Genomic DNA, 20,667 nt, shown 5'->3' on the forward strand with positions numbered 1-20,667 from the left:
CTGGAGGTCTGATCCTGCATCTCCTCATAGTTCAGCTGCTGTGGAGGTCTAAACCATATTTACAGGAACTAGTGCTGATATATCATGGATCTAGACAGCATGGGTAAGTGATACAAAGCTCAAAGCACTTTATCTCTTGTACAAGGTACACAAAGTCCATTTTACATTACATTTTTACATTTATTCATTTAGCAGACGCTTTTATCCAAAGCGACTTCCACGAGAGAGCTTTACAAAGTGCATAGGTCACTGATCATAGCAACGAGATAGCCCCAAACATTGCGGGTAGCCAAAACATGAAGCATACATTGTGAAAAACCAACATGCTCTTGTGGCCACAGCCACAAGAGCATGTAGTTAAACAAGTTACAATTAAACAACATGAACCTCAAAAGTGCAAGAGTGTACCTGTAGAAAAAGCAAGCAACAATAATATATTTTGCAGCGAGTACAATAATTTAAATAAGTTACAACTAACCAACAAGAGCAACAAGTCTCTCAATAAGAGTCATTTGTGATCCTGGAGGAAACTAACATCAGGTCCAGCCAAGCAGTCCTAAGTACCGTTGTACTCCCAGAACAAGTGCGTCTTGAGCCTTTTCTTGAAGGTTGGGAGACAGTTAGTGTCTCTGATGGAGGTGGGGAGTTGATTCCACCACTGGGGGGCCAGACAGGAGAAGAGTTTGTGTTGGGACCGGGCGCTCTTGAGCGGTGGGACCACCAGACGGTGTACCTTGTACAAAGTACAATGTGGTAGCAGACTTGTTGAACCCTGTGTTCTCTGTGTGGTTCTGTGTTCTCTGTGGGGGTCTGTGTTCTCTGTGTGGTTATGTGTATCTGGATGTGCCTGTATATCCTGACTCTCAGAGGGCTTGAATGAGGTTCGCCCAGCTGTCTACCGCGCTGCGCTGAAGCTACGCTCACTCCAGAAGCTCTGCCTCAGTGAGTCACAGCCAGGTGTGGGTGTGTATGTGTGTGTGTTTATGTGTGTGTGTCTGTGTGTGTGTGTGTGTGTGTGTGTACAGTAGGTGTGTCTGTGTTTGTGTACAGTTTGTGTATGTTTAACCCTCGTGCTGCCTTCGGGTCACATGACCCAAAGGTTCACAACGAACCATCGTTGTGTTTACCCAATTTCACCCAATACAAAAACAAATACAAATAATTTTCTTTTAACCATTGCAATGTGGGGGGTCTGAGACAGCCCGACAGTTAAAAGAAAATGCTTCACTTTGTTTTTGTATGAGGTAAATTTGTCGCAATACGACAGTGGGTCACAATGACTGATGGGTCAGAATGACCCGAAGATAACACAAGGGTTAAGGATAAGGATAATTTTATTGTCATTCCAAAAATGTGCATGAGCCGGAACGAAATTTGGTACTGAGGTCTGGTTAAAACCACTCACAAATAAATAACTAAAACTACTCATCTTAAATAAATACAATAATTACAGACAACCAATCATACACACACATGGATACATACTAGAAGAACCTGAGAAATTAGCAGCATAGTGGAAACAATTCAGTGTAAGAGTTCAGTTTGTCAGTTCTGGGGTGTGGCAGAGTTAGTAAGTCTGACAGCTTCTGGGAAGAAGCTGTTCTTCAACCTGGTTGTTCTGGCTCTGATGCTGCGCAGCCTCCTGCCTCCTGTTTACAAGTGTCAATGACTTTGATGTACATGAACATGTGTTCAAAGCAGTGTATAGCTGACACAATGTGTTGCAGTGCACGTGGTGACTCTGAAGGAAGTACTTCCTGCCTTGCGCCTGCTGTCTGGAGGCGGGGCCCAGCTCACCAAGCAGGAAGTAATGCTGTGCATTAACAAGATGTTCCAAAGTGTATCGGAGGAACTGCCAGGCCAGGTAGCAAGTGAGGCCCCTGAGCAGATCTGCAGACTCCTTTACCGCCTCTACGACAGGTCGGTACACGTATGTACTCACACATACACATATACACAAGGATACACACACACACACACGTACACACACAGGTCAGCGTTCTCCAGCCTGAATCAGGACTGTGTTCCAGGGAGCAGACTGGGTCCCTCTGTGTCAGAGCTGTGGAAGCTGTCCTCATTGTGCTGTCAGCAGACACACTGTCAGCCAAACACCGAGGTGAGGAACACACACAGATACACACACACACAAACACAAGTACATGCACGCACACACACAGATACACACACAGATACACACAGGTGAAGAGGGGTGTGTCCATGAACAGCTCTAGCGTGTCTGGCGGAGAGGACCAGCGGGGGAGAGAGGAGCTCTGTCAGCAGGAACGGCCTGAGAGTCTTACTGGAGGACCTCAGCCAGGTACACACACACTCTATACACGCACACACTCTATACACACACTATACACGCACACACACTATATACACACTATACACACTCTATACAGGGAGTCAGGTGGCTGAGCGGTTAGGGAAGCGGGCTTGTAATCAGAAGGTTGCCAGTTCGATTCCCGGCCGTGCCAGATGACGTTGTGTCCTTGGGCAAGGCACTTCACCCTACTTGCCTCGGGGGAATGTCCCTGTACTTACTGTAAGTCGCTCTGGATAAGAGCGTCTGCTAAATGACTAAATGTAAATGTATACACACACTGTATACACACACACACTCTATACACACACTATACACACTGTGTGTGTGTGTGTGTGAAGGTGCCGGCGGCAGTGCAGGAGAGCAGTGTGTTCGGGTCAGTGGAGATGGCATTGCGATCCTGCTTTAATGGGGTGAGTTGATCTGAGATCCTGCTTTAATGGGGTGAGTTGATCTGAATCTCTTTATGGAATCTGAGTGTGTACCGTACATGGACTGCTCTCTATCCACCAAAATACTATTAGTATGTCGCTTTGGATCAATTAATTTAGTATGTGCTAATTGAATGTAATGTGTGTGTTTGCAGGTCGTGGGCCCGTGTGTGTGTGAGGACCAGGTGGTGTTGTGGCTGCAGAGTGGCCCGTGTCTTCTACTGTGGCTCTCCGTACTGGACCGCCTGTCAGCCAGCGAGGCCCTCTGCCACCCCGTACGCTGCCACACCTGCAACACCCTCCCAATCACAGGGCTCAGGTGTGTGAGCTCACCCAATCACAGGGCTCAGGTGTGTGAGCTCACCCAATCACAGGGCTCAGGTGTGTGTGAGCTCACCCAATCACAGGGCTCAGGTGTGTGAGCTCACCCAATCACAGGGCTCAGGTGTGTGTGAGCTCACCCAATCACAGGGCTCAGGTGGTGGTAATAGTGTTTAACACTCTGACCCTGTGGATGTGCTGATCAGGTGTAGTGATGAATGTGGGTTGGGGTGACCCTGTGCTGTGGTGTCCGCAGGTATCGCTGTATGAAATGTGTGAACCTTCACCTCTGCCAAACCTGCTTCCTGACGGAGAGACACACCAAGAAACACAAGAGCTCACACCCAGTACAGGAGCACTGCACTCAGGTACACACACCCAGTACAGGAGCACTGCACTCAGGTACACACACCCAGTACAGGAGCACTGCACTCAGGTACACACACGTGTGAACACTGTGATTTTCCTCCAGCCCTCCTGGAGAGAATCCTTGGCTTCGCTAGCTCACAATGCCCGCCATGCCCTGTTGCCACGACAATACACCCGCTCAGGGTCTCAGAGAAGGAGTCTGACACAGAGCAGGTAAGACTCCACCCCTACCACTCACCTGTAACCCTCCTCAGGTATACATGTTATATCCTTGAACACTGTGTATTGTTATTAATGTTGTTATGTATAATGTTGTTTTGTATTCCAGAGCCCCTTCCCCTGACCCACCATGGTTGGCTGCCTCACCTGTCTGTCAAGAGTCTGTCCCCAGTGACAACCACTCACATCCCCAAGCTCATATCCTTTCCCCTGTCCCCCCACCGTCCCCCTCCCCCCCTCCGCCCCCCGTCATCCTACAGTCTAAAGCCCTGCAGACGGAGGAGGAGACACAATGTCCCCAGGTGACCTCTCTAGTCTGCTCTCATTGGTTGGAATTGATCAGACTAAATAACTGATGTCATTAGTAGAATCATCTGGTGGTGTTGTTGTTCTACAGAGAGGACTCTCTGTGCTTCTGAAGGATGTGAGAGACCTACAGAGGGACAAATGGTTAGTGGCCACCCCAAACTACAACCAGACATTGTGTTTGTGTAGGTGTGTCTCTTTGTGTGTGTGTGTGCATGCCTGTTTGTGTGTTGTCTCAGTGTGTGTGTATGTCTGTGTGTGTGTGCATGCCTGTGTGTGTGGTGTGTGTCTGTGTGTGTGTGTAGGCTGCTGGAGAGGCAGATGCAGGTGTTGCGGGTGGCGCTGCAGGCGGAGCAGGGCTGTCTGGAGGACCGCTGCTCCCTGATGGAGGCTGACATGGAGAAGCTGAGACAGCAGAACCTGAAGCTGCAGGACATGCTCTCACAGGTACACACACACACAGAACCTGAAGCTGCAGGACATGCTCTCACAGGTACACACACACACAGAACCTGAAGCTGCAGGACATGCTCTCACAGGTACACACACACACACACACAGAACCTGAAGCTGCAGGACATGCTCTCACAGGTACACACACACACACACACAGAACCTGAAGCTGCAGGACATGCTCTCACAGGTACACACACACACAGAACCTGAAGCTTCAGGACATGCTCTCACAGGTACATACACACACAGAACCTGAAGCTGCAGGACATGCTCTCACAGGTACACACACACACAGGTACACTAACACACACAGGTACACTTACACTCATGTACACACACTCAGAGATAGTAATCCAAACTAACAGGCACATTAAGAGACTAACCTGATGGCATGTTTACCTGTCTTCCTGTCTCCTCCTCCCAGACAGAGACACGCCCACACGCTACCTGCAGCCCTGCCCACATGCCCCAGACAGACTACCCTGCTGGGACCGGGGGCTCGCTACCTCTCACTAATCAAGGACGCGGAGAGACAGAGCAGGAGGAGGAGCAGGAGGAGCAGCAGCAGGAGGAGCAGCAGGAGCAGGAGGAGCAGCAGGAGCAGGAGGAGCAGCAGGAGGAGGAGGAGGAGGAGCAGGAGGAGGAGGAGCAGGAGGAGGAGCAGCAGGAGGAGGAGCAGGAGGAGGAGCAGGAGGAGGAGCAGCATCAAAGGGGAGGGGATGAAGTCAGAGAAATCGAGACCATGCATGATGAAGCGACAGTGAGGGAAGAGAGTGATGAGGTGGAAGGGAGGGTTGGTGGGAGAGTCCCAAAAACAAGTTTTCCCAGAAGTCTGAAGGTAGTGAACCTTCCTCATCCCCCTCAACACGAAGCAGAACAAGAATGGGACCATTTGGCAGACAGAAAGCATTCTAATCCAATAGGGGACCTACATTTCCTTGAAGAAGAGTTTTCTGGGAGTTGTGGTTCAGTAGAAGAACAGCTGTGTGACCTGGTGCAGCGACTGAAGACTTCGCTGTCTCTGCCCACACACACACACACTGGTGAGTCTACACACACACACGTACAGGTGGTACACACACACATAGCTGAGTCTACACACACAAATCCTGTACATACATACACAGACCATGCTACCTATACACACACGCAGATATTAATGTGTTAATGCAAGTGCATGCTCTGTGCAGAGAGCAGAACAAGCGGGAGACTGTTGGAGACTGCAGCAGGAGTAGCAGATGCAGTGAGTCAGCTGGTCTCAACCATCAGCACAAACACCCTTTTAGCCCTCCCCCTCTCTTCCCCCTCCATGGACTCATGACTCAATGGACTGATAAGAAAGTTATTTATTGTACATTCATTCGTTATGAAACTAACAAGTGTTTGATAAAATTGTAAATATAAACTTAAAAAAATATATCCTGATTTGTTCAAAAATTACAACAAAAGAACAAAAAAAATAGAAAGCTTTCACTGCTGGTCTTTGTGCAAAACATGACATGATGAGAGGAGGGGACACACAGCTCTCCACCAATCAGGACAGAGCATTTGTGGGAAAACAAGGTTGTCTCTCCTCCTCCCCACCTCCTAAAATCCTCTCCTCTTCCCCACCTCCCAAAACCCTGTCCTCTCCTCCTCACCAATCCCTCTCCTCCTCCTCCTCACCTCCCTCGCCTCCTCGCCTCAACTCCTTCTCATCCTTTCCTCATTCTCCTCCTCACCTGCCTCTCCTCCTCAGTCTCCCTCCTCACCTCCTGTCCCTCCTGCGTAGTGAGCGATTGGGGAGGGTGGTAGGAGTGAGTCTGGGGGAAGTCCTAAGCCCTACTACCCTGGATGTTTTGAGAGGAGTGGAGGCCTTGGTAGGGCTGCCAGGCCTGGTGAGTTGCCTGTTCTCCACAGCCCTCCGGGAAGCCCCTTTCCTGGGCTGGGCTGGCGGGGAGAGGCCCTTGGCTGGCGGGGTTATGATCCTGGGATGTCGTCCTCTCAGTGAACCTCGGGAGACGGACTTCCCCTCCCTCCTCCTCCCTCTCCTCGCCCCTGGTCTGCGCAGCCTGTAGGGGAGGGCGGGGCGTCTCTCTGGGCGGGGGGGGTCTGGCCGGGGGGCCCTGCGGGGGGGGCGGGGGGCCTCCGGGAGGGGGGTTGAGTCGGGGGTGAGTGTGGCCAGGAGGAAGCGGCTGCTATTGGACAGCGAGGAGCGGCTGAAGGGTGAGGTCACAGACGACCCCGCCTCTGATGACCCCTGACCTTTCACCCCAGGCTCTAGCTGTGATCCCGACGCAGCGCTGCCCGCGCTCCTCCCTCTCTCCCGACTCCCCCTGGACCCGTCTCTCCCCCCTCCTCCCCTCTGCCTCCCCCGTACCTCTTTCCCCTCGTGGCCCAGCCTCTCTGAGTTGATGTCTGGACCAAGGTTCCTGAACAGCTGCCTAACCACGTGTGGCTGTGGGGGCCGGGGGGCCCCGGGCGCCAGGGGGGGCAGGAGGCCCCTGGGGGGGGTCTTGAGGATCCGGTTGGTAGCCGGGTCATAGTACCTTAGGGGAACTTGCTTGTATTTGACCTTTACCCCCACATCTCCGCCCTCCCCCTCGCTCGACCTTCTCCTCTTCCTGCCCCTGGTGACGGGTTTGAGGCGGGGCGTGGTGTCCTGGTTGCCAGGGGAGGACAGGATGTAGAGCAGTGCGGTGCTGGGCTGCAGTGGCGTCATGACGCGCAAGTAGGAAGGGGGCAGGTGCAGGGGCCCGGCCCTCGCCTGGGGGGGCGTCTCGGGGTCAGTGGAAAGGTCCTGGCAGGGAGCAGGGCTGTCCAGAGGGATGGCTGTCTGGCAGGCGGGGGCTGGCCGGACTCTGGGGATGATGAGGGGTGTGGTTTGGGTCCCATGGCTCACCTTGACGACCTGACACCTGGAGGCCATCCTGAAGCTCCGCCCACTCCTCCTCCTGGTGCATTCTGGGTCGTCATCGTGCTCGGCGAGGGAAAGGATGCCAGCCTCCCCCATACTCTGGCCACGCCCTTCCCTGTCTCTGCTCCTCCCCTTCCTGTCTCCGCTCCTCCTCCCGCACCTGGGGAGAGGAGGAACACCATAGGAACATCAGAGGAACACAGAGGAACACAAAGGAACACAGAGAACATCAGAGGAACACAAAAGGAACACCAGAGGAACACAGAGGAACACAAAGGAACACAAAGGAACACAGAGAACATCAGAGGAACACAAAAGGAACACCAGAGGAACACAGGAACATCAGAGGAACATCAGAGGAACATCAGAGGAACACAGAGGAACACCAGAGGAACACAGAGGAACACCGGAGGAACACCAGAGGAACACAGAGGAACATCAGAGGAACATCAGAGGAACACCAGAGGAACATCCAGACTGGAATCAAGAGTGTAGGTGTGTCCTACCTGGCGAGGGACTCGCTGTCGAAGTAGCAGAAGTAGTGTCCCTGGCGGAACTCCCTGACCATGGCCTCCACCTTCATCTCATCCTCCAGCAGCACCTGCGTCCAGGTCTTCCCCAGGAAGGAGGGGGGGATGTGGGGTGGGGCGGGCAGGATCTCCTCTATGTTGGGCTCGCGGAGTGCCCCAGCAGGGTGCAGAGCAGAGGCCAGGCGGCTGCTGTAGCCCTGCTCCTCCAGGCTCACCTGCGCCCCCATGAGGCAGGTGAGGGCCCTGCCGTCTCCCCCGCACTGCTCCAGAGCCACCTGGACGGGGCCGTCCCAGTCCTCGCTGTCGCCTGACCCCTCACAGAGGGACGCGGGGAGGCTGAGGTGGAAGCTGTCTGTGTCCCCCTGGTGGTGAAGGGCAGGACTGCGCCCATAGCAGAGTCTCTGGATTACCTCCTCTATCACATCTCCCACACCATCAGAGCCATCGCTGGAAAAGGCTTCATCCTGTTTCCTGTCCCTCTTCCTGGGCTTGGGGTCCGGGGACCCTGGCCCGGGCCGCTGATGGGGAAGAGAGAGTCCCCGAGGGGCGAGGGAGGAGGAGGAGGAGCATCTCTCTCTCCGCCGGTTGGTCTTCCTGTGAGCTTTCCTGTGAAGAGGAGGGCTGTGTGGGATGCACGGTCTGGGGGAGTGTGTGTGCATCTCCTGGACGTGGAGCAGCTGGCAGGAGGAGCTGTCGGAGCTGGGCAGGAGCTCCCTGGTGGACAGAGACAAGCCGTCCTCCTCTGACACACACATGTCCAGCTGCTTCCTCGGGGACGGAGCTCTGCCCAGGGACGGCAGGTCAGCGTGGCTGGGCCTTCACACACACACACACACACACACACACACACACACACACACAGGCACACACACACAGGCACACACACACACAGGCACACATACAGGCACACACACATACAGGCACTTACACACACAGGCACACACACACACAGGCACACACACATACAGGCACACACACACACACACAGGCACACACACATACAGGCACACACACACCCAGGCACACACACACACAGGCACACACACACACAGGCACACACACACACAGGCACACACACAGATGGGTTACAGACAGTGTGCATGCTTGAATGTGTGTGTATTACGGTGGGTGGGTGGTGATGTAATACGTGAAGGGGTCAGGTGGCTGAGCGGTTATGGAATCGGGCTAGTAATCAGAAGGTTGCCGGTTCGATTCCTGGACGTGAAAAATTACGTTGTGTCCTTGGGCAAGGCACTTCACCCTACTTGCCTCGGGGGAATGTCCCTGTACTTACTGTAAGTCTCTCTGGATAAGAGCGTCTGCTAAATGACTAAATGTAAATGTAAATACATGTTACCAGGGGTGTGTGTATGTGTTACCGGGGGTCTCCGTAGCGGTGTGGGTGGTGCTGGATGACGTCCAACAGGAATCTCTCCAGCATGCTCCCGGAGACGACCTGCGCCCTTGCTCCGCCCACCACCTCCCTGTGGGCCGCGCTCAGGATGTGCTGCAGCCAATCACACGGCACCACAAAGGGGCCAGCCAATCCACACAGACAGATAAAAGGACAGTGAGTGAGGGAGCGGGAAGGACTGGGATTGACAATGTCTGAGAGCAGATAATTGGGTTTGGTGAGTGTGTGTGTGTGTACCTGCTCTACATTGTTGTAAACGACCTGACAGCAGCTGCAGTAGCCCTGTCTGGGAGGGACTCTGGACGGCCCTGCCTCCCCTCTGGACGGCCCCGCCTCCCCTCTGGACGGCCCCGCCTCCCCTCTGGACGGCCCCGCCTCCCCTCTGGACGGCCCCGCCTCCCCTCTGGACGGCCCCGCCTCCCCTCTGGACGGCCCTGCCTCCCCTCTCAACCTGACACAGAGAGAGAGACAGCACTGTGACTCCACCAGCACAGAGACAGCACTGTGACTCCACCAGCACAGAGACAACACTGTGACTCCACCAGCACAGAGACAGCACTGTGACTCCACCAGCACAGACAGCACTGTGACTCCACCAGCACAGAGACAGCACTGTGACTCCACCAGCACAGACAGCACTGTGACTCCACCAGCACAGACAGCACTGTGACTCCACCAGCACAGAGACAGCACTATGACTCCACCAGCCAACCCAAAAAAAGACTCAAGCGGTGTTGTTTAGAGAGATGGTGGTTTTGGTCCAGGTGTGATTTACCTGCAGGTGGCGCCAGTTTGTCTCTGCTCTGCATCTGTGAAAACACACACACCTTATGTCCTATATCTCACTTGTGTGGGCCTTTATGAAATGTAAAATGTATTAAGTAAACTATTTCACTGAGTTTAACCTGGATCAAACTAGTCACATTTTTCAAGGGTAATATTTGAGCTTTACCTTGAACTGGGGGCTCTTCAGCAGGCATTTTCAGGCCTGCATAGGAATCAAAGAAAGACTAAATTTGCTTTATACAAAAAAGTTAATCAGACACAGTAGTCCATGTGGTGCTGACCACAATACTCACATATAGTGGGTCGACTTACTAAAGCACCGGCTTCGGGTTAACCAATAACATCATCGCAGTCAGATTAACTTCGTCACCCGAGTAGCCCGGGCGCTGACTCCGACAGACCTGCAACAAGTGGAGAATGGAGATACTTTCAATGCGTTGCTACCGAGATATTGGACAGATTGAGTGCTAGCAGATGTTTTTAGCTTTGGCTGATTGATACACGTCGTTATTTGAAAATCAGCTTGCTGGCGAACAATTTTCAATGTAACATTCACATCTGCAACAAAGTTACTCACTGCGTAGTGTCTTAAAAATGTTTCATGTTCATTTAATATTTATACGAGCTACTGTGGCTAGCCTTAATCGGCACTGCCCAGCCCAGAGTCACTAGCTAGCCTACAGAACGCTACAAACTTACCGGGCCAGCCAGCAAACGGTTCTTTGATTGGCCGAAACGGAGGCAGACGATACAGACGGCCTACTGTACTGTAAATCTGTCACCCCGAAAAGCTAGCGGGATATAATGGGATTTAAGAGAAACGTAAGCATATGCGGCAAGCTAGCCTATCCTTTATTTTGTGGTTGTAAGACACTCGTGTGTCGGGGTGAATTAGGTAGCTAGAATATGATTCGGCAAGTTAAGAGTTGCAACCATCTTATTAAACATGGAACTGCATGGCTGGCTGACTAGCTAGCCTCCACGCTGCCTGCCAAGGATGAAAATGGTTTGTTGAATGATGGTTGGGCGCCACTGACTTTCCTGATTTGTATCTAAAGCATTTCATAAAGCTAAAGTTAGGTACGCGTGCATGCCCCAACTGAAATCACCTTTTTGTTGACGTTATCCCACGCGGGTCTCATCGGCATCCGTATTTTTGCCGTGCTCTTCCCATGTAGTGACGTTACCGGTGGGGCATGGCGGTGACCCGCCCACTTACCGGCGTCAACGTCCGACCGCTGCACACAAGTTCAGCATAAACCATCTAGCCATAACGTCAACCATCCAGTAGCCTTTGCGACATCCGATGCCAGCTATCCATTTACAATCTTAAACGTTTCAAATAAATGTAATATCCCAAGTCCACATTGCCTGCTGTCCATAGCACAGACATTCACCGAGTGATGCCTATAACTGATTTACAAAAAAACAACTTGACAACTTGACAATCAATCAATGTGAAGTGCTTTATTGCGTGTCTAAATCTTGTTGAAGGCGGCCACGTCCATAGACTGCACGTAGTCCTCGAAGGCGGTGATGAGCTCCTCCAGGCTGTCAGTGCCCACCTTGTCATCCTCCACCACGCAGGAGATCTGTAACTTCTTGATCCCGTACCCCACCGGCACCAGCTTGGCTGCAGGGGGACATGGCACGTTAGCCACCATAGTAACAGCAGGAGGTACAACATTAAGTGCAGAACAAGAGATTTCTCTCCTCCCTAACTGCATCTTTAATAAAATAAAGATACTGAAGTTTAACCAATTAAACTGTTGCATTAAGCGCTACTTACACTGCCCCCAGAGCAAGCCGTCCATCTCGATGCTGCGAACACACTCCTCCAGCTTGGCCATGTCTGTCTCATCGTCCCAGGGCTTCACATCCAACAGAATCGACGACTTGGCAATGAGAGTCGGCTCTGTGAACACAAGACCCAGTGGTTACCTTCTGGTGGGGGCAGAGACCAAACCAGAGGCTCTTGGAACATCTGGGAGCCATCAGGTCAAAGTGGTGTCCATCACATATCAGACGAAAGATGGTGAGTTGATCATCATAGGCTTGCCAGCTAATACACTTCAGTATGACAGATGAAGCCCTCTTAATTGGGGGGGGGGGTAGGTCTGTGTGTGAGCTTATGTTGGTGGGGGGCAGGTCTGTGTGTGAGCTTATGTTGGTGGGAGGGGGTGGGGGGTAGGTCTGTGTGTGAGCTTGTGTTGGTGGGGGGGAGGTAGGTCTGTGTGTGAGCTTATGTTGGTGGGAGGGGGTGGGGGGTAGGTCTGTGTGTGAGCTTGTGTTGGTGGGGGGGGAGGTAGGTCTGTGTGTGAGCTTGTGTTGGTGAGGGGTAGGTCTGTGTGTGAGCTTGTGTTGGTGGGGGGCAGGTCTGTGTGTGAGCTTGTGTTGGTGGGGGGCAGGTCTGTGTGTGAGCTTGTGTTGGTGGGGGGCAGGTCTGTGTGTGAGCTTGTGTTGGTGGGGGGCAGGTCTGTGTGTGAGCTTGTGTTGGTGGGGGGTAGGTCTGTGTGTGAGCTTGTGTTGGTGGGGGGTAGGTCTGTGTGTGAGCTTGTGTTGGTGGGGGGTAGGTCTGTGTGTGAGCTTGTGTTGGTGGGGGGCAGGTCTGTGTGTGAGCTTGTGTTGGTGGGGGGCAGGTCTGTGTGTGAGCTTGTGTTGGTGGGGGGCAGGTCTGTGTTGGCTTGTGGATGATCCAGATATGGAGAAACTTACTCTTGGACTTCTTGGCGTTGTAGGCTGCCACGCGTTCCTCCTTCATCCTGATGGCCTCCTCGTCCTAAAGGAGAAGGTCAAAGGTTAGGAGCGGCCCTCAAGCCAGCAGCAGGCAGATGATCCATCAAGACGGAGGGTTGGATCAGCTGGAGGCACAGGGAGATGAACACTAGAACCCCCCCCCCCCCCCCCCCCCCCAGGGAGATGAACACTAGAACCCCCCCCCCCCCCCAGGGAGATGAACACTAGAACCCCCCCCCCCCCCAGGGAGATGAACACTAGAACCCCCCCCCCCAGGGAGATGAACACTAGAACCCCCCCCCCCCAGGGAGATGAACACTAGAACCCCCCCCCAGGGAGATGAACACTAGAATCCCCCCCCCCCAGGGAGATGAACACTAGAACCCCCCCCCCCCCAGGGAGATGAACACTAGAACCCCCCCCCCCCCCCCCCCAGGGAGATGAACACTAGAATCCCCCCCCCCCAGGGAGATGAACACTAGAATCCCCCCCCCCCAGGGAGATGAACACTAGAATCCCCCCCCCCAGGGAGATGAACACTAGAACCCCCCCCCCCCCCAGGGAGATGAACACTAGAACCCCCCCCCCGAACTCAATCCTACCTCCTCCTCATCGGAGCCAAACAGGTCGAGGTCGTCGTCATCATCCTTAGCTTCTGCGGCGGTCTGGTCCTCGACCCCAGAGGGGCCGTACTGGGCCAGGGGCCTCTTCACCCCGGGGAGGCTGGGGGCAGAGGGCCGTGAGACACACCTCACACTACTCACACGCTACTGCAAGCTCATTGGTCATGGTCAATCAGGCATTTTAAAATTGTGCATCAAAGTTCTCAGGCGAAAGATGGTGTGAAAGATCATCATATAACCAGACCTTCAGGAAGCACAGATAACTGTCACATCAACAGGAGACGCACCTGGTCTTCTCCCGCTGGTAGGACTTGATGTGGTTGTACCAGCGCAGCGCGTGGCACAGCTCTGTGGAGGGGGGAGACGAGATGGCGTCAAACACGGCCACGTCCGCTTGAGACGGCACGTACCTGCACACAGGTGACCAGGACAAGACAGGGTTTAAACTTCCCATAGTTGAGCCTAACACCCAGCACATGTACGTTGAATCATAGAAGAGACATTCATCATATTACCAACATCGGATATCAGTTTTCGCCACGTAGTTACGTGATTTGGGGAAATTCTACATTTTCATGTTGTTCATGATAAAATTCACAACTGTGATTTTATTGCTGCTCCTCATGCCAAAAGCAGAACTCGCCAAAGCTTGCTAAGACAAGACAACTTAATGTTCCTGCTTGCCTAAAAGCTGCCTCAAATATCACTCAAGACTGATCCAATAAATGTTGGCTAGCTAGGTAGCAGCTTCTACAGCTGCAGCTGCTAGGCCGAACCCGCCTCATTCTTGACGACGTCACAAGCCATGGCAGACACAGGCCGAGAACGCGAGTAAAAATGTAGTAAAGGTTAATACCAACCCCTCAATGTAGCTCTTGTCTGACAAAAACGCATTCAGGACCTTAAGGCCTGCAGGTGATTTCAAATCTCCGAAGCCCATTGTTGTTCAAACTGTGTAAGGCCCTCGTGCACAAGACTAGACGGTGTTCCAAGAAGAGCGAAGGGACGAGATGGGGCACGAGGAGCGCTTTATACCCGCGTGAGTGACTCCTCCTACGGGGCCTTGTCTTGAAGTATCCTGACAAGACTCGCTTCTTTAAACGTATCATATTTTTTTTACATTATAGAGATGCATTCATTTTTTTTACCGACAGTGTGCATAGTGTGTCGCCTTTGTTGTATGTATCAATTTATAGATACGTCAAACCCTAAAAAAGACTTGGAAGTGTTGTTCTTTTAAATATTCTGAAAGTGGAATATATCGAATTCTGGCAACCCGTGTAAGGCACCTTTGCCCTGATTATAACTTCCGGGTGGTTTTGGTAAATGGTTTTGGGTTGTGACTAATCATTTCTCATTTTCCTTAATACGTTTGTGTTCTTAGTCTAAACACTATTATTCCAAATTACATTACTCGCTCTTTCATATTTATTGTTTTGTCGTTCAACATTTCAACATCAGAAAATAACTAAATTGACCTCACGGAAATGACGACACAGTGAACGTGCACATGTAAACTGGAGGTGCATTAAATACACGTGCCGGCAGCAACACGCAGTCTAGGGTTTAGTTGGCCGCAAAGGAGGGGACAATTCACATGTGAGACCGACAAATCTCTACGTCTGCACCATGAGCGGTCACAGTTATTATCCTCCTCCGGACTTTGGCTGTCCCGTTCCCAGTTCGGCGGTGGTAAGACCAGCAACATTTCAGTGTCAACAGCCACCCTCGAGCAACTTTCACACTGGTATGTGGAACTGGTTCGAGCAACCGTGCACCCCGTGGGGCTACAACGGTCAAGGGTCCCGGGGCGGCGGCGGACCCCCCTGTCGAGAACCATACGGGTTCAGTCATTCACGCGGTAAGTTGACTGTGGTCCTGAAAGTGTTCGGCTCTTCTGCTGGGTGGGGAAGATACATCAATCAAATCACGAGGAGCATCATTGGCATTTTGAACTCCTCCAATCCGTTTCCAACACTGGTGTTTTACCGCTCCGTTCACAGGGCAGGGGTTCAATCGTGGTGCAAGATATGGTCCGCCCCACGTCCACAAGGTAGTAGTACACACACACATACACTCATACTCACACACACACACACCCTGACCCACCTGCAGAGTGAGATTGAGGCACTCATGTATGAGATAACATGTCTCCTTGTTGCAGCAGAGGAAAAGAAAAGAACCAGAGTTTTCCCACTTCTGTGACACGTGTGACAGAGGGTTTAAAAATCAAGAAAAGTATGATGAACATATTGCTCAACATGTCAAGGTAACTAGTCCTGCTATAACTTCTTGTTTCCAGCAGTCATATTCAATACACACATACAGGAGAGACAGTGCCTACATGAACATGATTGTATGATGAAGACTAAATATAATGCATTTTCTCATAGTGTTCAGTTGAAGACTGCAGTTTTACTGCTCATGAGAAGTTGGTGAAAATTCACTGGACCAATGTAGGTGGATCCACCTAGCTACAGCTGATCACATTTAAGAGATATTATTCCTGATTAACAGTGTGTCCTTTCCGTTTTATTAGAACCACACCCCAGGAGCCAAAAGAATCAAGTTGGATACCCCAGATGAAATAGTAAAATGGAGAGAAGAGAGGCGCAGGTATGTGATGGATGTTTTACCGTATTGTAGCAGCTTCACCCAGACGACCTGATGGTGTTTACATTTATGCATTTAGCAGACGCTTTTATCCAAAGCGACTTCCAAGAGAGAGCTTTACAAAAGAGCATAGGTCACTGATCATAACAACGATATAGCCCCAAACATTGCGAGCAGCCAAAACATAAGGCATACATTGTGAAGAAAGAAATAAGTGCCAAAGGGAAGAACCATAAGAGCATGCAGTTAAACAAGTTACAATTAATCAACATGAAACTCAAAAAGTGCAAGAGTGTACCTGTAGAAAAAACAATCAACAGTAAAATATTTCACAGCGAGTTCAAGAATTTAAAACCGTTACAACTAACCAACAAGAGCAACAAGTTTCTCAATACGAGTCATTGTGATCCTGGAGGAAACTAACATCAGGTCCAGCCAAGCATTCCTAAGTGCCGTTGTACTCCCGGAACAAGTGCGTCTTGAGCCTTTTCTTGAAGGTGGGGAGACTGTCCCTGATGGAGGTGGGGAGTTGATTCCACCATTGGGTGGCCAGACAGGAGACGGGTTTACTGTCTCATGGCTCTGGCCCTTGCCAACTAGGACCACTATATGGTGGTGTCGCTGCTGTGCACTACCACTTTGTGATGTATGTTTGCGACACACGATTACTAGTTAAAAGACTCATATTCAACAACTGCAGGAAATACCCAACTCTGCAGAACGTGGAGAGGAAGAGGAGAGTGATGGAGACCAGGCAGGAGAGAGGAGAGGTTCTGGAAACGGCACAGTTTGGGTATTTGTCTTGTTCTAGGCATGTTGTTCTGATAATAATTTACATTTATTTGCATGTCTTTATTTAGCAGCCGCTTTTATCCAAAACAACATTTAAACAGCGTGCAGTTCTAGGAATGTTGAGTTAGAAACTGTTCCGTTGTGTTTCCAGGAGGATGAGAAGCAGAGGCAAGGGGGGTGTGTGCCCCAGAGGCAAGGGGGGTGTGTGCCCCAGAGGAGGCTTCCAGCAGGGCGGGGGGGGAAGACCCTGGGCCACAGGGGGGGGAGGGGCAGAGCAGGCACCCCCCCTCACACAAACCTCCCAGGAAGGGGATCCTCTGGGGGCCCTGGCCAGCAGTGACCCAGGTGAGCTACGCTTGGCGGGCCCTCGTTCTGTTTTCCTGCCTGTACAATCGCTGCTCTCCTTCATAAAGCAGGACCAGGGTGTGATGCTGTTGTCCTTCATAAAGGCAGGACCAGGGTGTGATGCTGTTGTTCTTCATAAAGGCAGGACCAGGGTGTGATGCTGTTGTTCTTCATAAAGGCAGGACCAGGGTGTGATGCTGTTGTCCTTCATAAAGGCAGGACCAGGGTGTGATGCTGTTGTTCTTCATAAAGGCAGGACCAGGGTGTGATGCTGCTGTCCTTCATAAAGGCAGGACCAGGGTGTGATGCTGCTGTTCTTCATAAAGGCAGGACCAGGGTGTGATGCTGTTGTCCTTCATAAAGGCAGGACCAGGGTGTGATGCTGCTGTTCTTCATAAAGGCAGGACCAGGGTGTGATGCTGCTGTTCTTCATAAAGGCAGGACCAGGGTGTGACGCTGTTGTCCTTCATAAAGGCAGGACCAGGGTGTGATGCTGTTGTCCTTCATAAAGGCAGGACCAGGGTGTGATGCTGCTGTTCTTCATAAGGCAGGACCAGGGTGTGACGCTGTTGTCCTTCATAAAGGCAGGACCAGGGTGTGATGCTGTTGTCCTTCATAAAGGCAGGACCAGGGTGTGATGCTGCTGTTCTTCATAAGGCAGGACCAGGGTGTGATGCTGTTGTCCTTCATAAAGGCAGGACCAGGGTGTGATGCTGTTGTCCTTTCAGACTCGGACAGAGAGGAGTCGGCGGACAGTGCTAAGGGGGCAGGAGTCACGGTGGCACCCAAACAGATGACCTCGGGGCTGGGGGCGCTGATGGCTAACTACGGCTCTCTGACAGAGAGTGACAGCGACCAGGAGCCAGACTGTGAGTTTACACAAACACCCCTCAGCACAGCGTCAAGGTAAAGATCATGGCCACTATTAGTGCTGGGTGCTCTTGGTGCTCTGTTAAGGACTAACCACAGTTTACACTTTACAGTTTACACTAGATTTTAAATGGCAGTTGTATGTTTACCCAACATGGTGGCCCATGTCGTGGATGTGGGCCTAACCCTGACCCCTGTAGCTCCACAAACACAGACCCGCCCCGTGAACCCTCCTTTTCTTATGATGTCATCACAGCGCTTGAGTGCACTTAAGTTTTGACGGTTAGGAGAACGCATTTAGGCAGATTTCTGTTTTTTATACATGTCTCTGCTTGTCAGCGCTCCCAATCCAGAGAGCAAGCCTGCTCCTGTCGGAGAACCAGGCTCTTTTGAAGTCAGTCAGCCCTCAGAACCCAACACACTCTCTGGGAAGGGGACCATACCCTGAGAGCATGAACCCCAGGCCTGTTCCCACCCTGCCTCCCTGCAGGGGAGGGAGAGGGGGCAGGGGAGGGAGAGGGGGCAGGAGGGGGCAGCGACACACAGCACTGCCCCAGCGCCGCGCAACTCTACTAGAGATGGTAATATGGGTTAACAGGAGTGGGAAGTATTCACTTAAAAAAAAAATTGTATCTGAAACATCTGAAAAATTCTCGTCTGTTCTCAACTCTGCAGCTGCTGGCTCCAGACATCCGCCATGAGAGGAACGTTCTCCTGCAGTGTGTACGCTACATTGTGCGGAACAACTTCTTTGGTCTGGAGGTTAAAACTCTGAACAGACAGGAGCCAGAGGAGAGGGCAGTGAGCGCCACGGAGGAGAGGGCAGCGAGCGCCACGGAGGAGAGGGCAGCGAGCGCCACGGAGGAGAGGGCAGCGAGCGCCACGGAGGAGAGGGCAGTGAGCGCCACGGAGGAGAGGGCAGTGAGCGCCACGGAGGAGAGGGCAGTGAGCGCCACGGAGGAGAGGGCAGTGAGCGCCACGGAGGAGAGGGCAGTGAGCGCCACGGAGGAGAGGGCAGTGAGCGCCACGGAGGAGAGGGCAGTGAGCGCCACGGAGGAGAGGGCAGTGAGCGCCACGGAGGAGAGGGCAGCGAGCGCCACGGAGGAGAGGGCAGCGAGCGCCACGGAGGAGAGGGCAGCGAGCGCCACGGAGGAGAGGGCAGCGAGCGCCACGGAGGAGAGGGCAGCGAGCGCCACGGAGGAGAGGGCAGCGAGCGCCACGGAGGAGAGGGCAGCGAGCGCCACGGAGGAGAGGGCAGCGAGCGCCACGGAGGAGAGGGCAGCGAGCGCCACGGAGGAGAGGGCAGCGAGCGCCACGGAGGAGAGGGCAGCGAGCGCCACGGAGGATAGGGCAGCGAGCGCCACGGAGGAGAGGGCAGCGAGCGCCACGGAGGAGAGGGCAGCGAGCGCCACGGAGGAGAGGGCAGCGAGCGCCACGGAGGAGAGGGCAGCGAGCGCCACGGAGGAGAGGGCAGTGAGCGCCACGGAGGAGAGGGCAGCGAGCGCCACGGAGGAGAGGGCAGTGAGCGCCACGGAGGAGAGGGCAGTGAGCGCCACGGAGGAGAGGGCAGTGAGCGCCACAGAGGAGAGGGCAGTGAGCGCCACTGGAGAAGACCTCAGGATCCTAGCGGAGAGAGAGAGAGTCAAGCTGGTAAGTCACATGAGGTCAGCAGCGCTAGCTAGCGACCAGCCACCAGTTCACGGCCTCAGATGCCAGGTTGACAGTCTGAGTGTTTCCAGTCTGAGTGTTTCCAAGGCGTTCGCTGGGCAGAGGCCCAGTCAGACTTCAGGCGCTGATGTCATGGAGACGGTAGTTGAGCGGGGCATGCCACACAAGGAACACCTCCACACTCTGCCTCTGGAAGAGAAGCCTAACCCTGGGATTAGACCTCCTACAGACCTAGACCATCCCTATAGACCTCCTACAGACCCAGACCAGCCCTATAGACCTCCTACAGACCCAGACCAGCCCTATAGACCTTTTACAGACCCAGACCAGCCCTATAGACCTCCTACAGACCCAGACCAGCCCTATAGACCTCCTACAGACTTGGGGAGTGATTCTCCCCAGGCAGCAGGAGTGTGTGAGCCTGGTGAAGATGCTCTGCCTGGCGTGGTGGTGGTAGAGGAAGGGTCTGCTCACAGCGGGCCTGGAGAGCTATATCACCTGATTCTGACCTCTACTCGTCCCCTCAAGCCCAAAGTGTCGATCTACGATGATAAAATATGGGAGATCACGGATGGAAATACTGAAGACCCCTAATGGAAATATCTAAATATATATATATATATATATATATATCTCTATCTGAGGAAGAGATCCCCAAAAGGACTCTGAAAAGGGTTAGGGTTAGAAGAGATCCCGACCCCGCAGCTCTACACTCCTGTAACTGCCAAGCTTTCCTTTGCATTTTGTTGTCTTTGTGATCAAGATGATCAAACATCTGTCATTTCATTCATGTATTATACAATTTTTTTTTTTTTTCTGTATTTAAAATAAATGACAGGCCTGATATTGGACCATTTTTGAAGTGTTTATTCTGAGGTGTGGAAGCATAGGTTGTTTACAGATGCAGGGTTTACTCAGTGTTTACTCAGCTTTCATGTTGCCCAACCTTTGGAGTCATTCCACAGA

General features: G+C 52.6%; 4 protein-coding genes and 1 long non-coding RNA gene across 5 annotated transcripts; 2 read left to right on the forward strand and 3 right to left on the reverse strand.

The window, feature by feature from the left end:
• The first annotated feature begins 84 nt into the window (after positions 1 to 84).
• Positions 85 to 5,790, forward strand: dytn (dystrotelin). The gene is made up of 14 exons (XM_062447521.1): positions 85 to 103; positions 868 to 942; positions 1,728 to 1,920; positions 2,031 to 2,116; positions 2,226 to 2,317; positions 2,668 to 2,739; positions 2,913 to 3,076; positions 3,335 to 3,446; positions 3,551 to 3,660; positions 3,776 to 3,968; positions 4,064 to 4,116; positions 4,278 to 4,419; positions 4,853 to 5,471; positions 5,619 to 5,790. The coding sequence occupies exons 1-14, from the start codon at positions 85 to 87 to the stop codon at positions 5,747 to 5,749; spliced, it is 2,061 nt and encodes a 686-aa protein (XP_062303505.1). The 3' UTR covers positions 5,750 to 5,790.
• Positions 5,760 to 9,613, reverse strand: zdbf2 (zinc finger, DBF-type containing 2). Its single transcript, XM_062446535.1, has 4 exons — positions 9,506 to 9,613; positions 9,234 to 9,361; positions 7,831 to 8,670; positions 5,760 to 7,484 (listed from the first exon to the last, which is right to left on the reverse strand). Exons 2-4 carry the CDS (start codon positions 9,293 to 9,295, stop codon positions 6,176 to 6,178), a joined length of 2,211 nt encoding a protein of 736 aa, XP_062302519.1. The 5' UTR covers positions 9,296 to 9,361; positions 9,506 to 9,613; the 3' UTR covers positions 5,760 to 6,175.
• Positions 9,614 to 9,671: 58 nt separating this feature from the next.
• Positions 9,672 to 11,267, reverse strand: LOC134007253 (uncharacterized). The gene is made up of 4 exons (XR_009928023.1): positions 11,164 to 11,267; positions 10,221 to 10,455; positions 10,044 to 10,077; positions 9,672 to 9,719 (listed from the first exon to the last, which is right to left on the reverse strand). It is a non-coding gene; the product is annotated as an uncharacterized LOC134007253 (long non-coding RNA).
• Positions 11,268 to 11,506: 239 nt separating this feature from the next.
• On the reverse strand, positions 11,507 to 14,436 carry eef1b2 (eukaryotic translation elongation factor 1 beta 2). The gene is made up of 6 exons (XM_062446909.1): positions 14,274 to 14,436; positions 13,701 to 13,823; positions 13,393 to 13,513; positions 12,770 to 12,833; positions 11,844 to 11,969; positions 11,507 to 11,687 (listed from the first exon to the last, which is right to left on the reverse strand). Exons 1-6 carry the CDS (start codon positions 14,351 to 14,353, stop codon positions 11,533 to 11,535), a joined length of 669 nt encoding a protein of 222 aa, XP_062302893.1. The 5' UTR covers positions 14,354 to 14,436; the 3' UTR covers positions 11,507 to 11,532.
• Positions 14,401 to 20,566, forward strand: nufip1 (nuclear FMR1 interacting protein 1). Its single transcript, XM_062447522.1, has 12 exons — positions 14,401 to 15,274; positions 15,417 to 15,472; positions 15,578 to 15,682; positions 15,807 to 15,869; positions 15,953 to 16,029; positions 16,727 to 16,819; positions 16,970 to 17,163; positions 17,892 to 18,032; positions 18,373 to 18,614; positions 18,709 to 19,188; positions 19,357 to 19,921; positions 19,952 to 20,566. Exons 1-12 carry the CDS (start codon positions 15,043 to 15,045, stop codon positions 20,293 to 20,295), a joined length of 2,592 nt encoding a protein of 863 aa, XP_062303506.1. The 5' UTR covers positions 14,401 to 15,042; the 3' UTR covers positions 20,296 to 20,566.
• The last annotated feature ends 101 nt before the right edge of the window (positions 20,567 to 20,667 follow it).

This window comes from Osmerus eperlanus, chromosome 21, assembly GCF_963692335.1.
Source record: "Osmerus eperlanus chromosome 21, fOsmEpe2.1, whole genome shotgun sequence".
NCBI lineage: Eukaryota > Metazoa > Chordata > Actinopteri > Osmeriformes > Osmeridae > Osmerus > Osmerus eperlanus.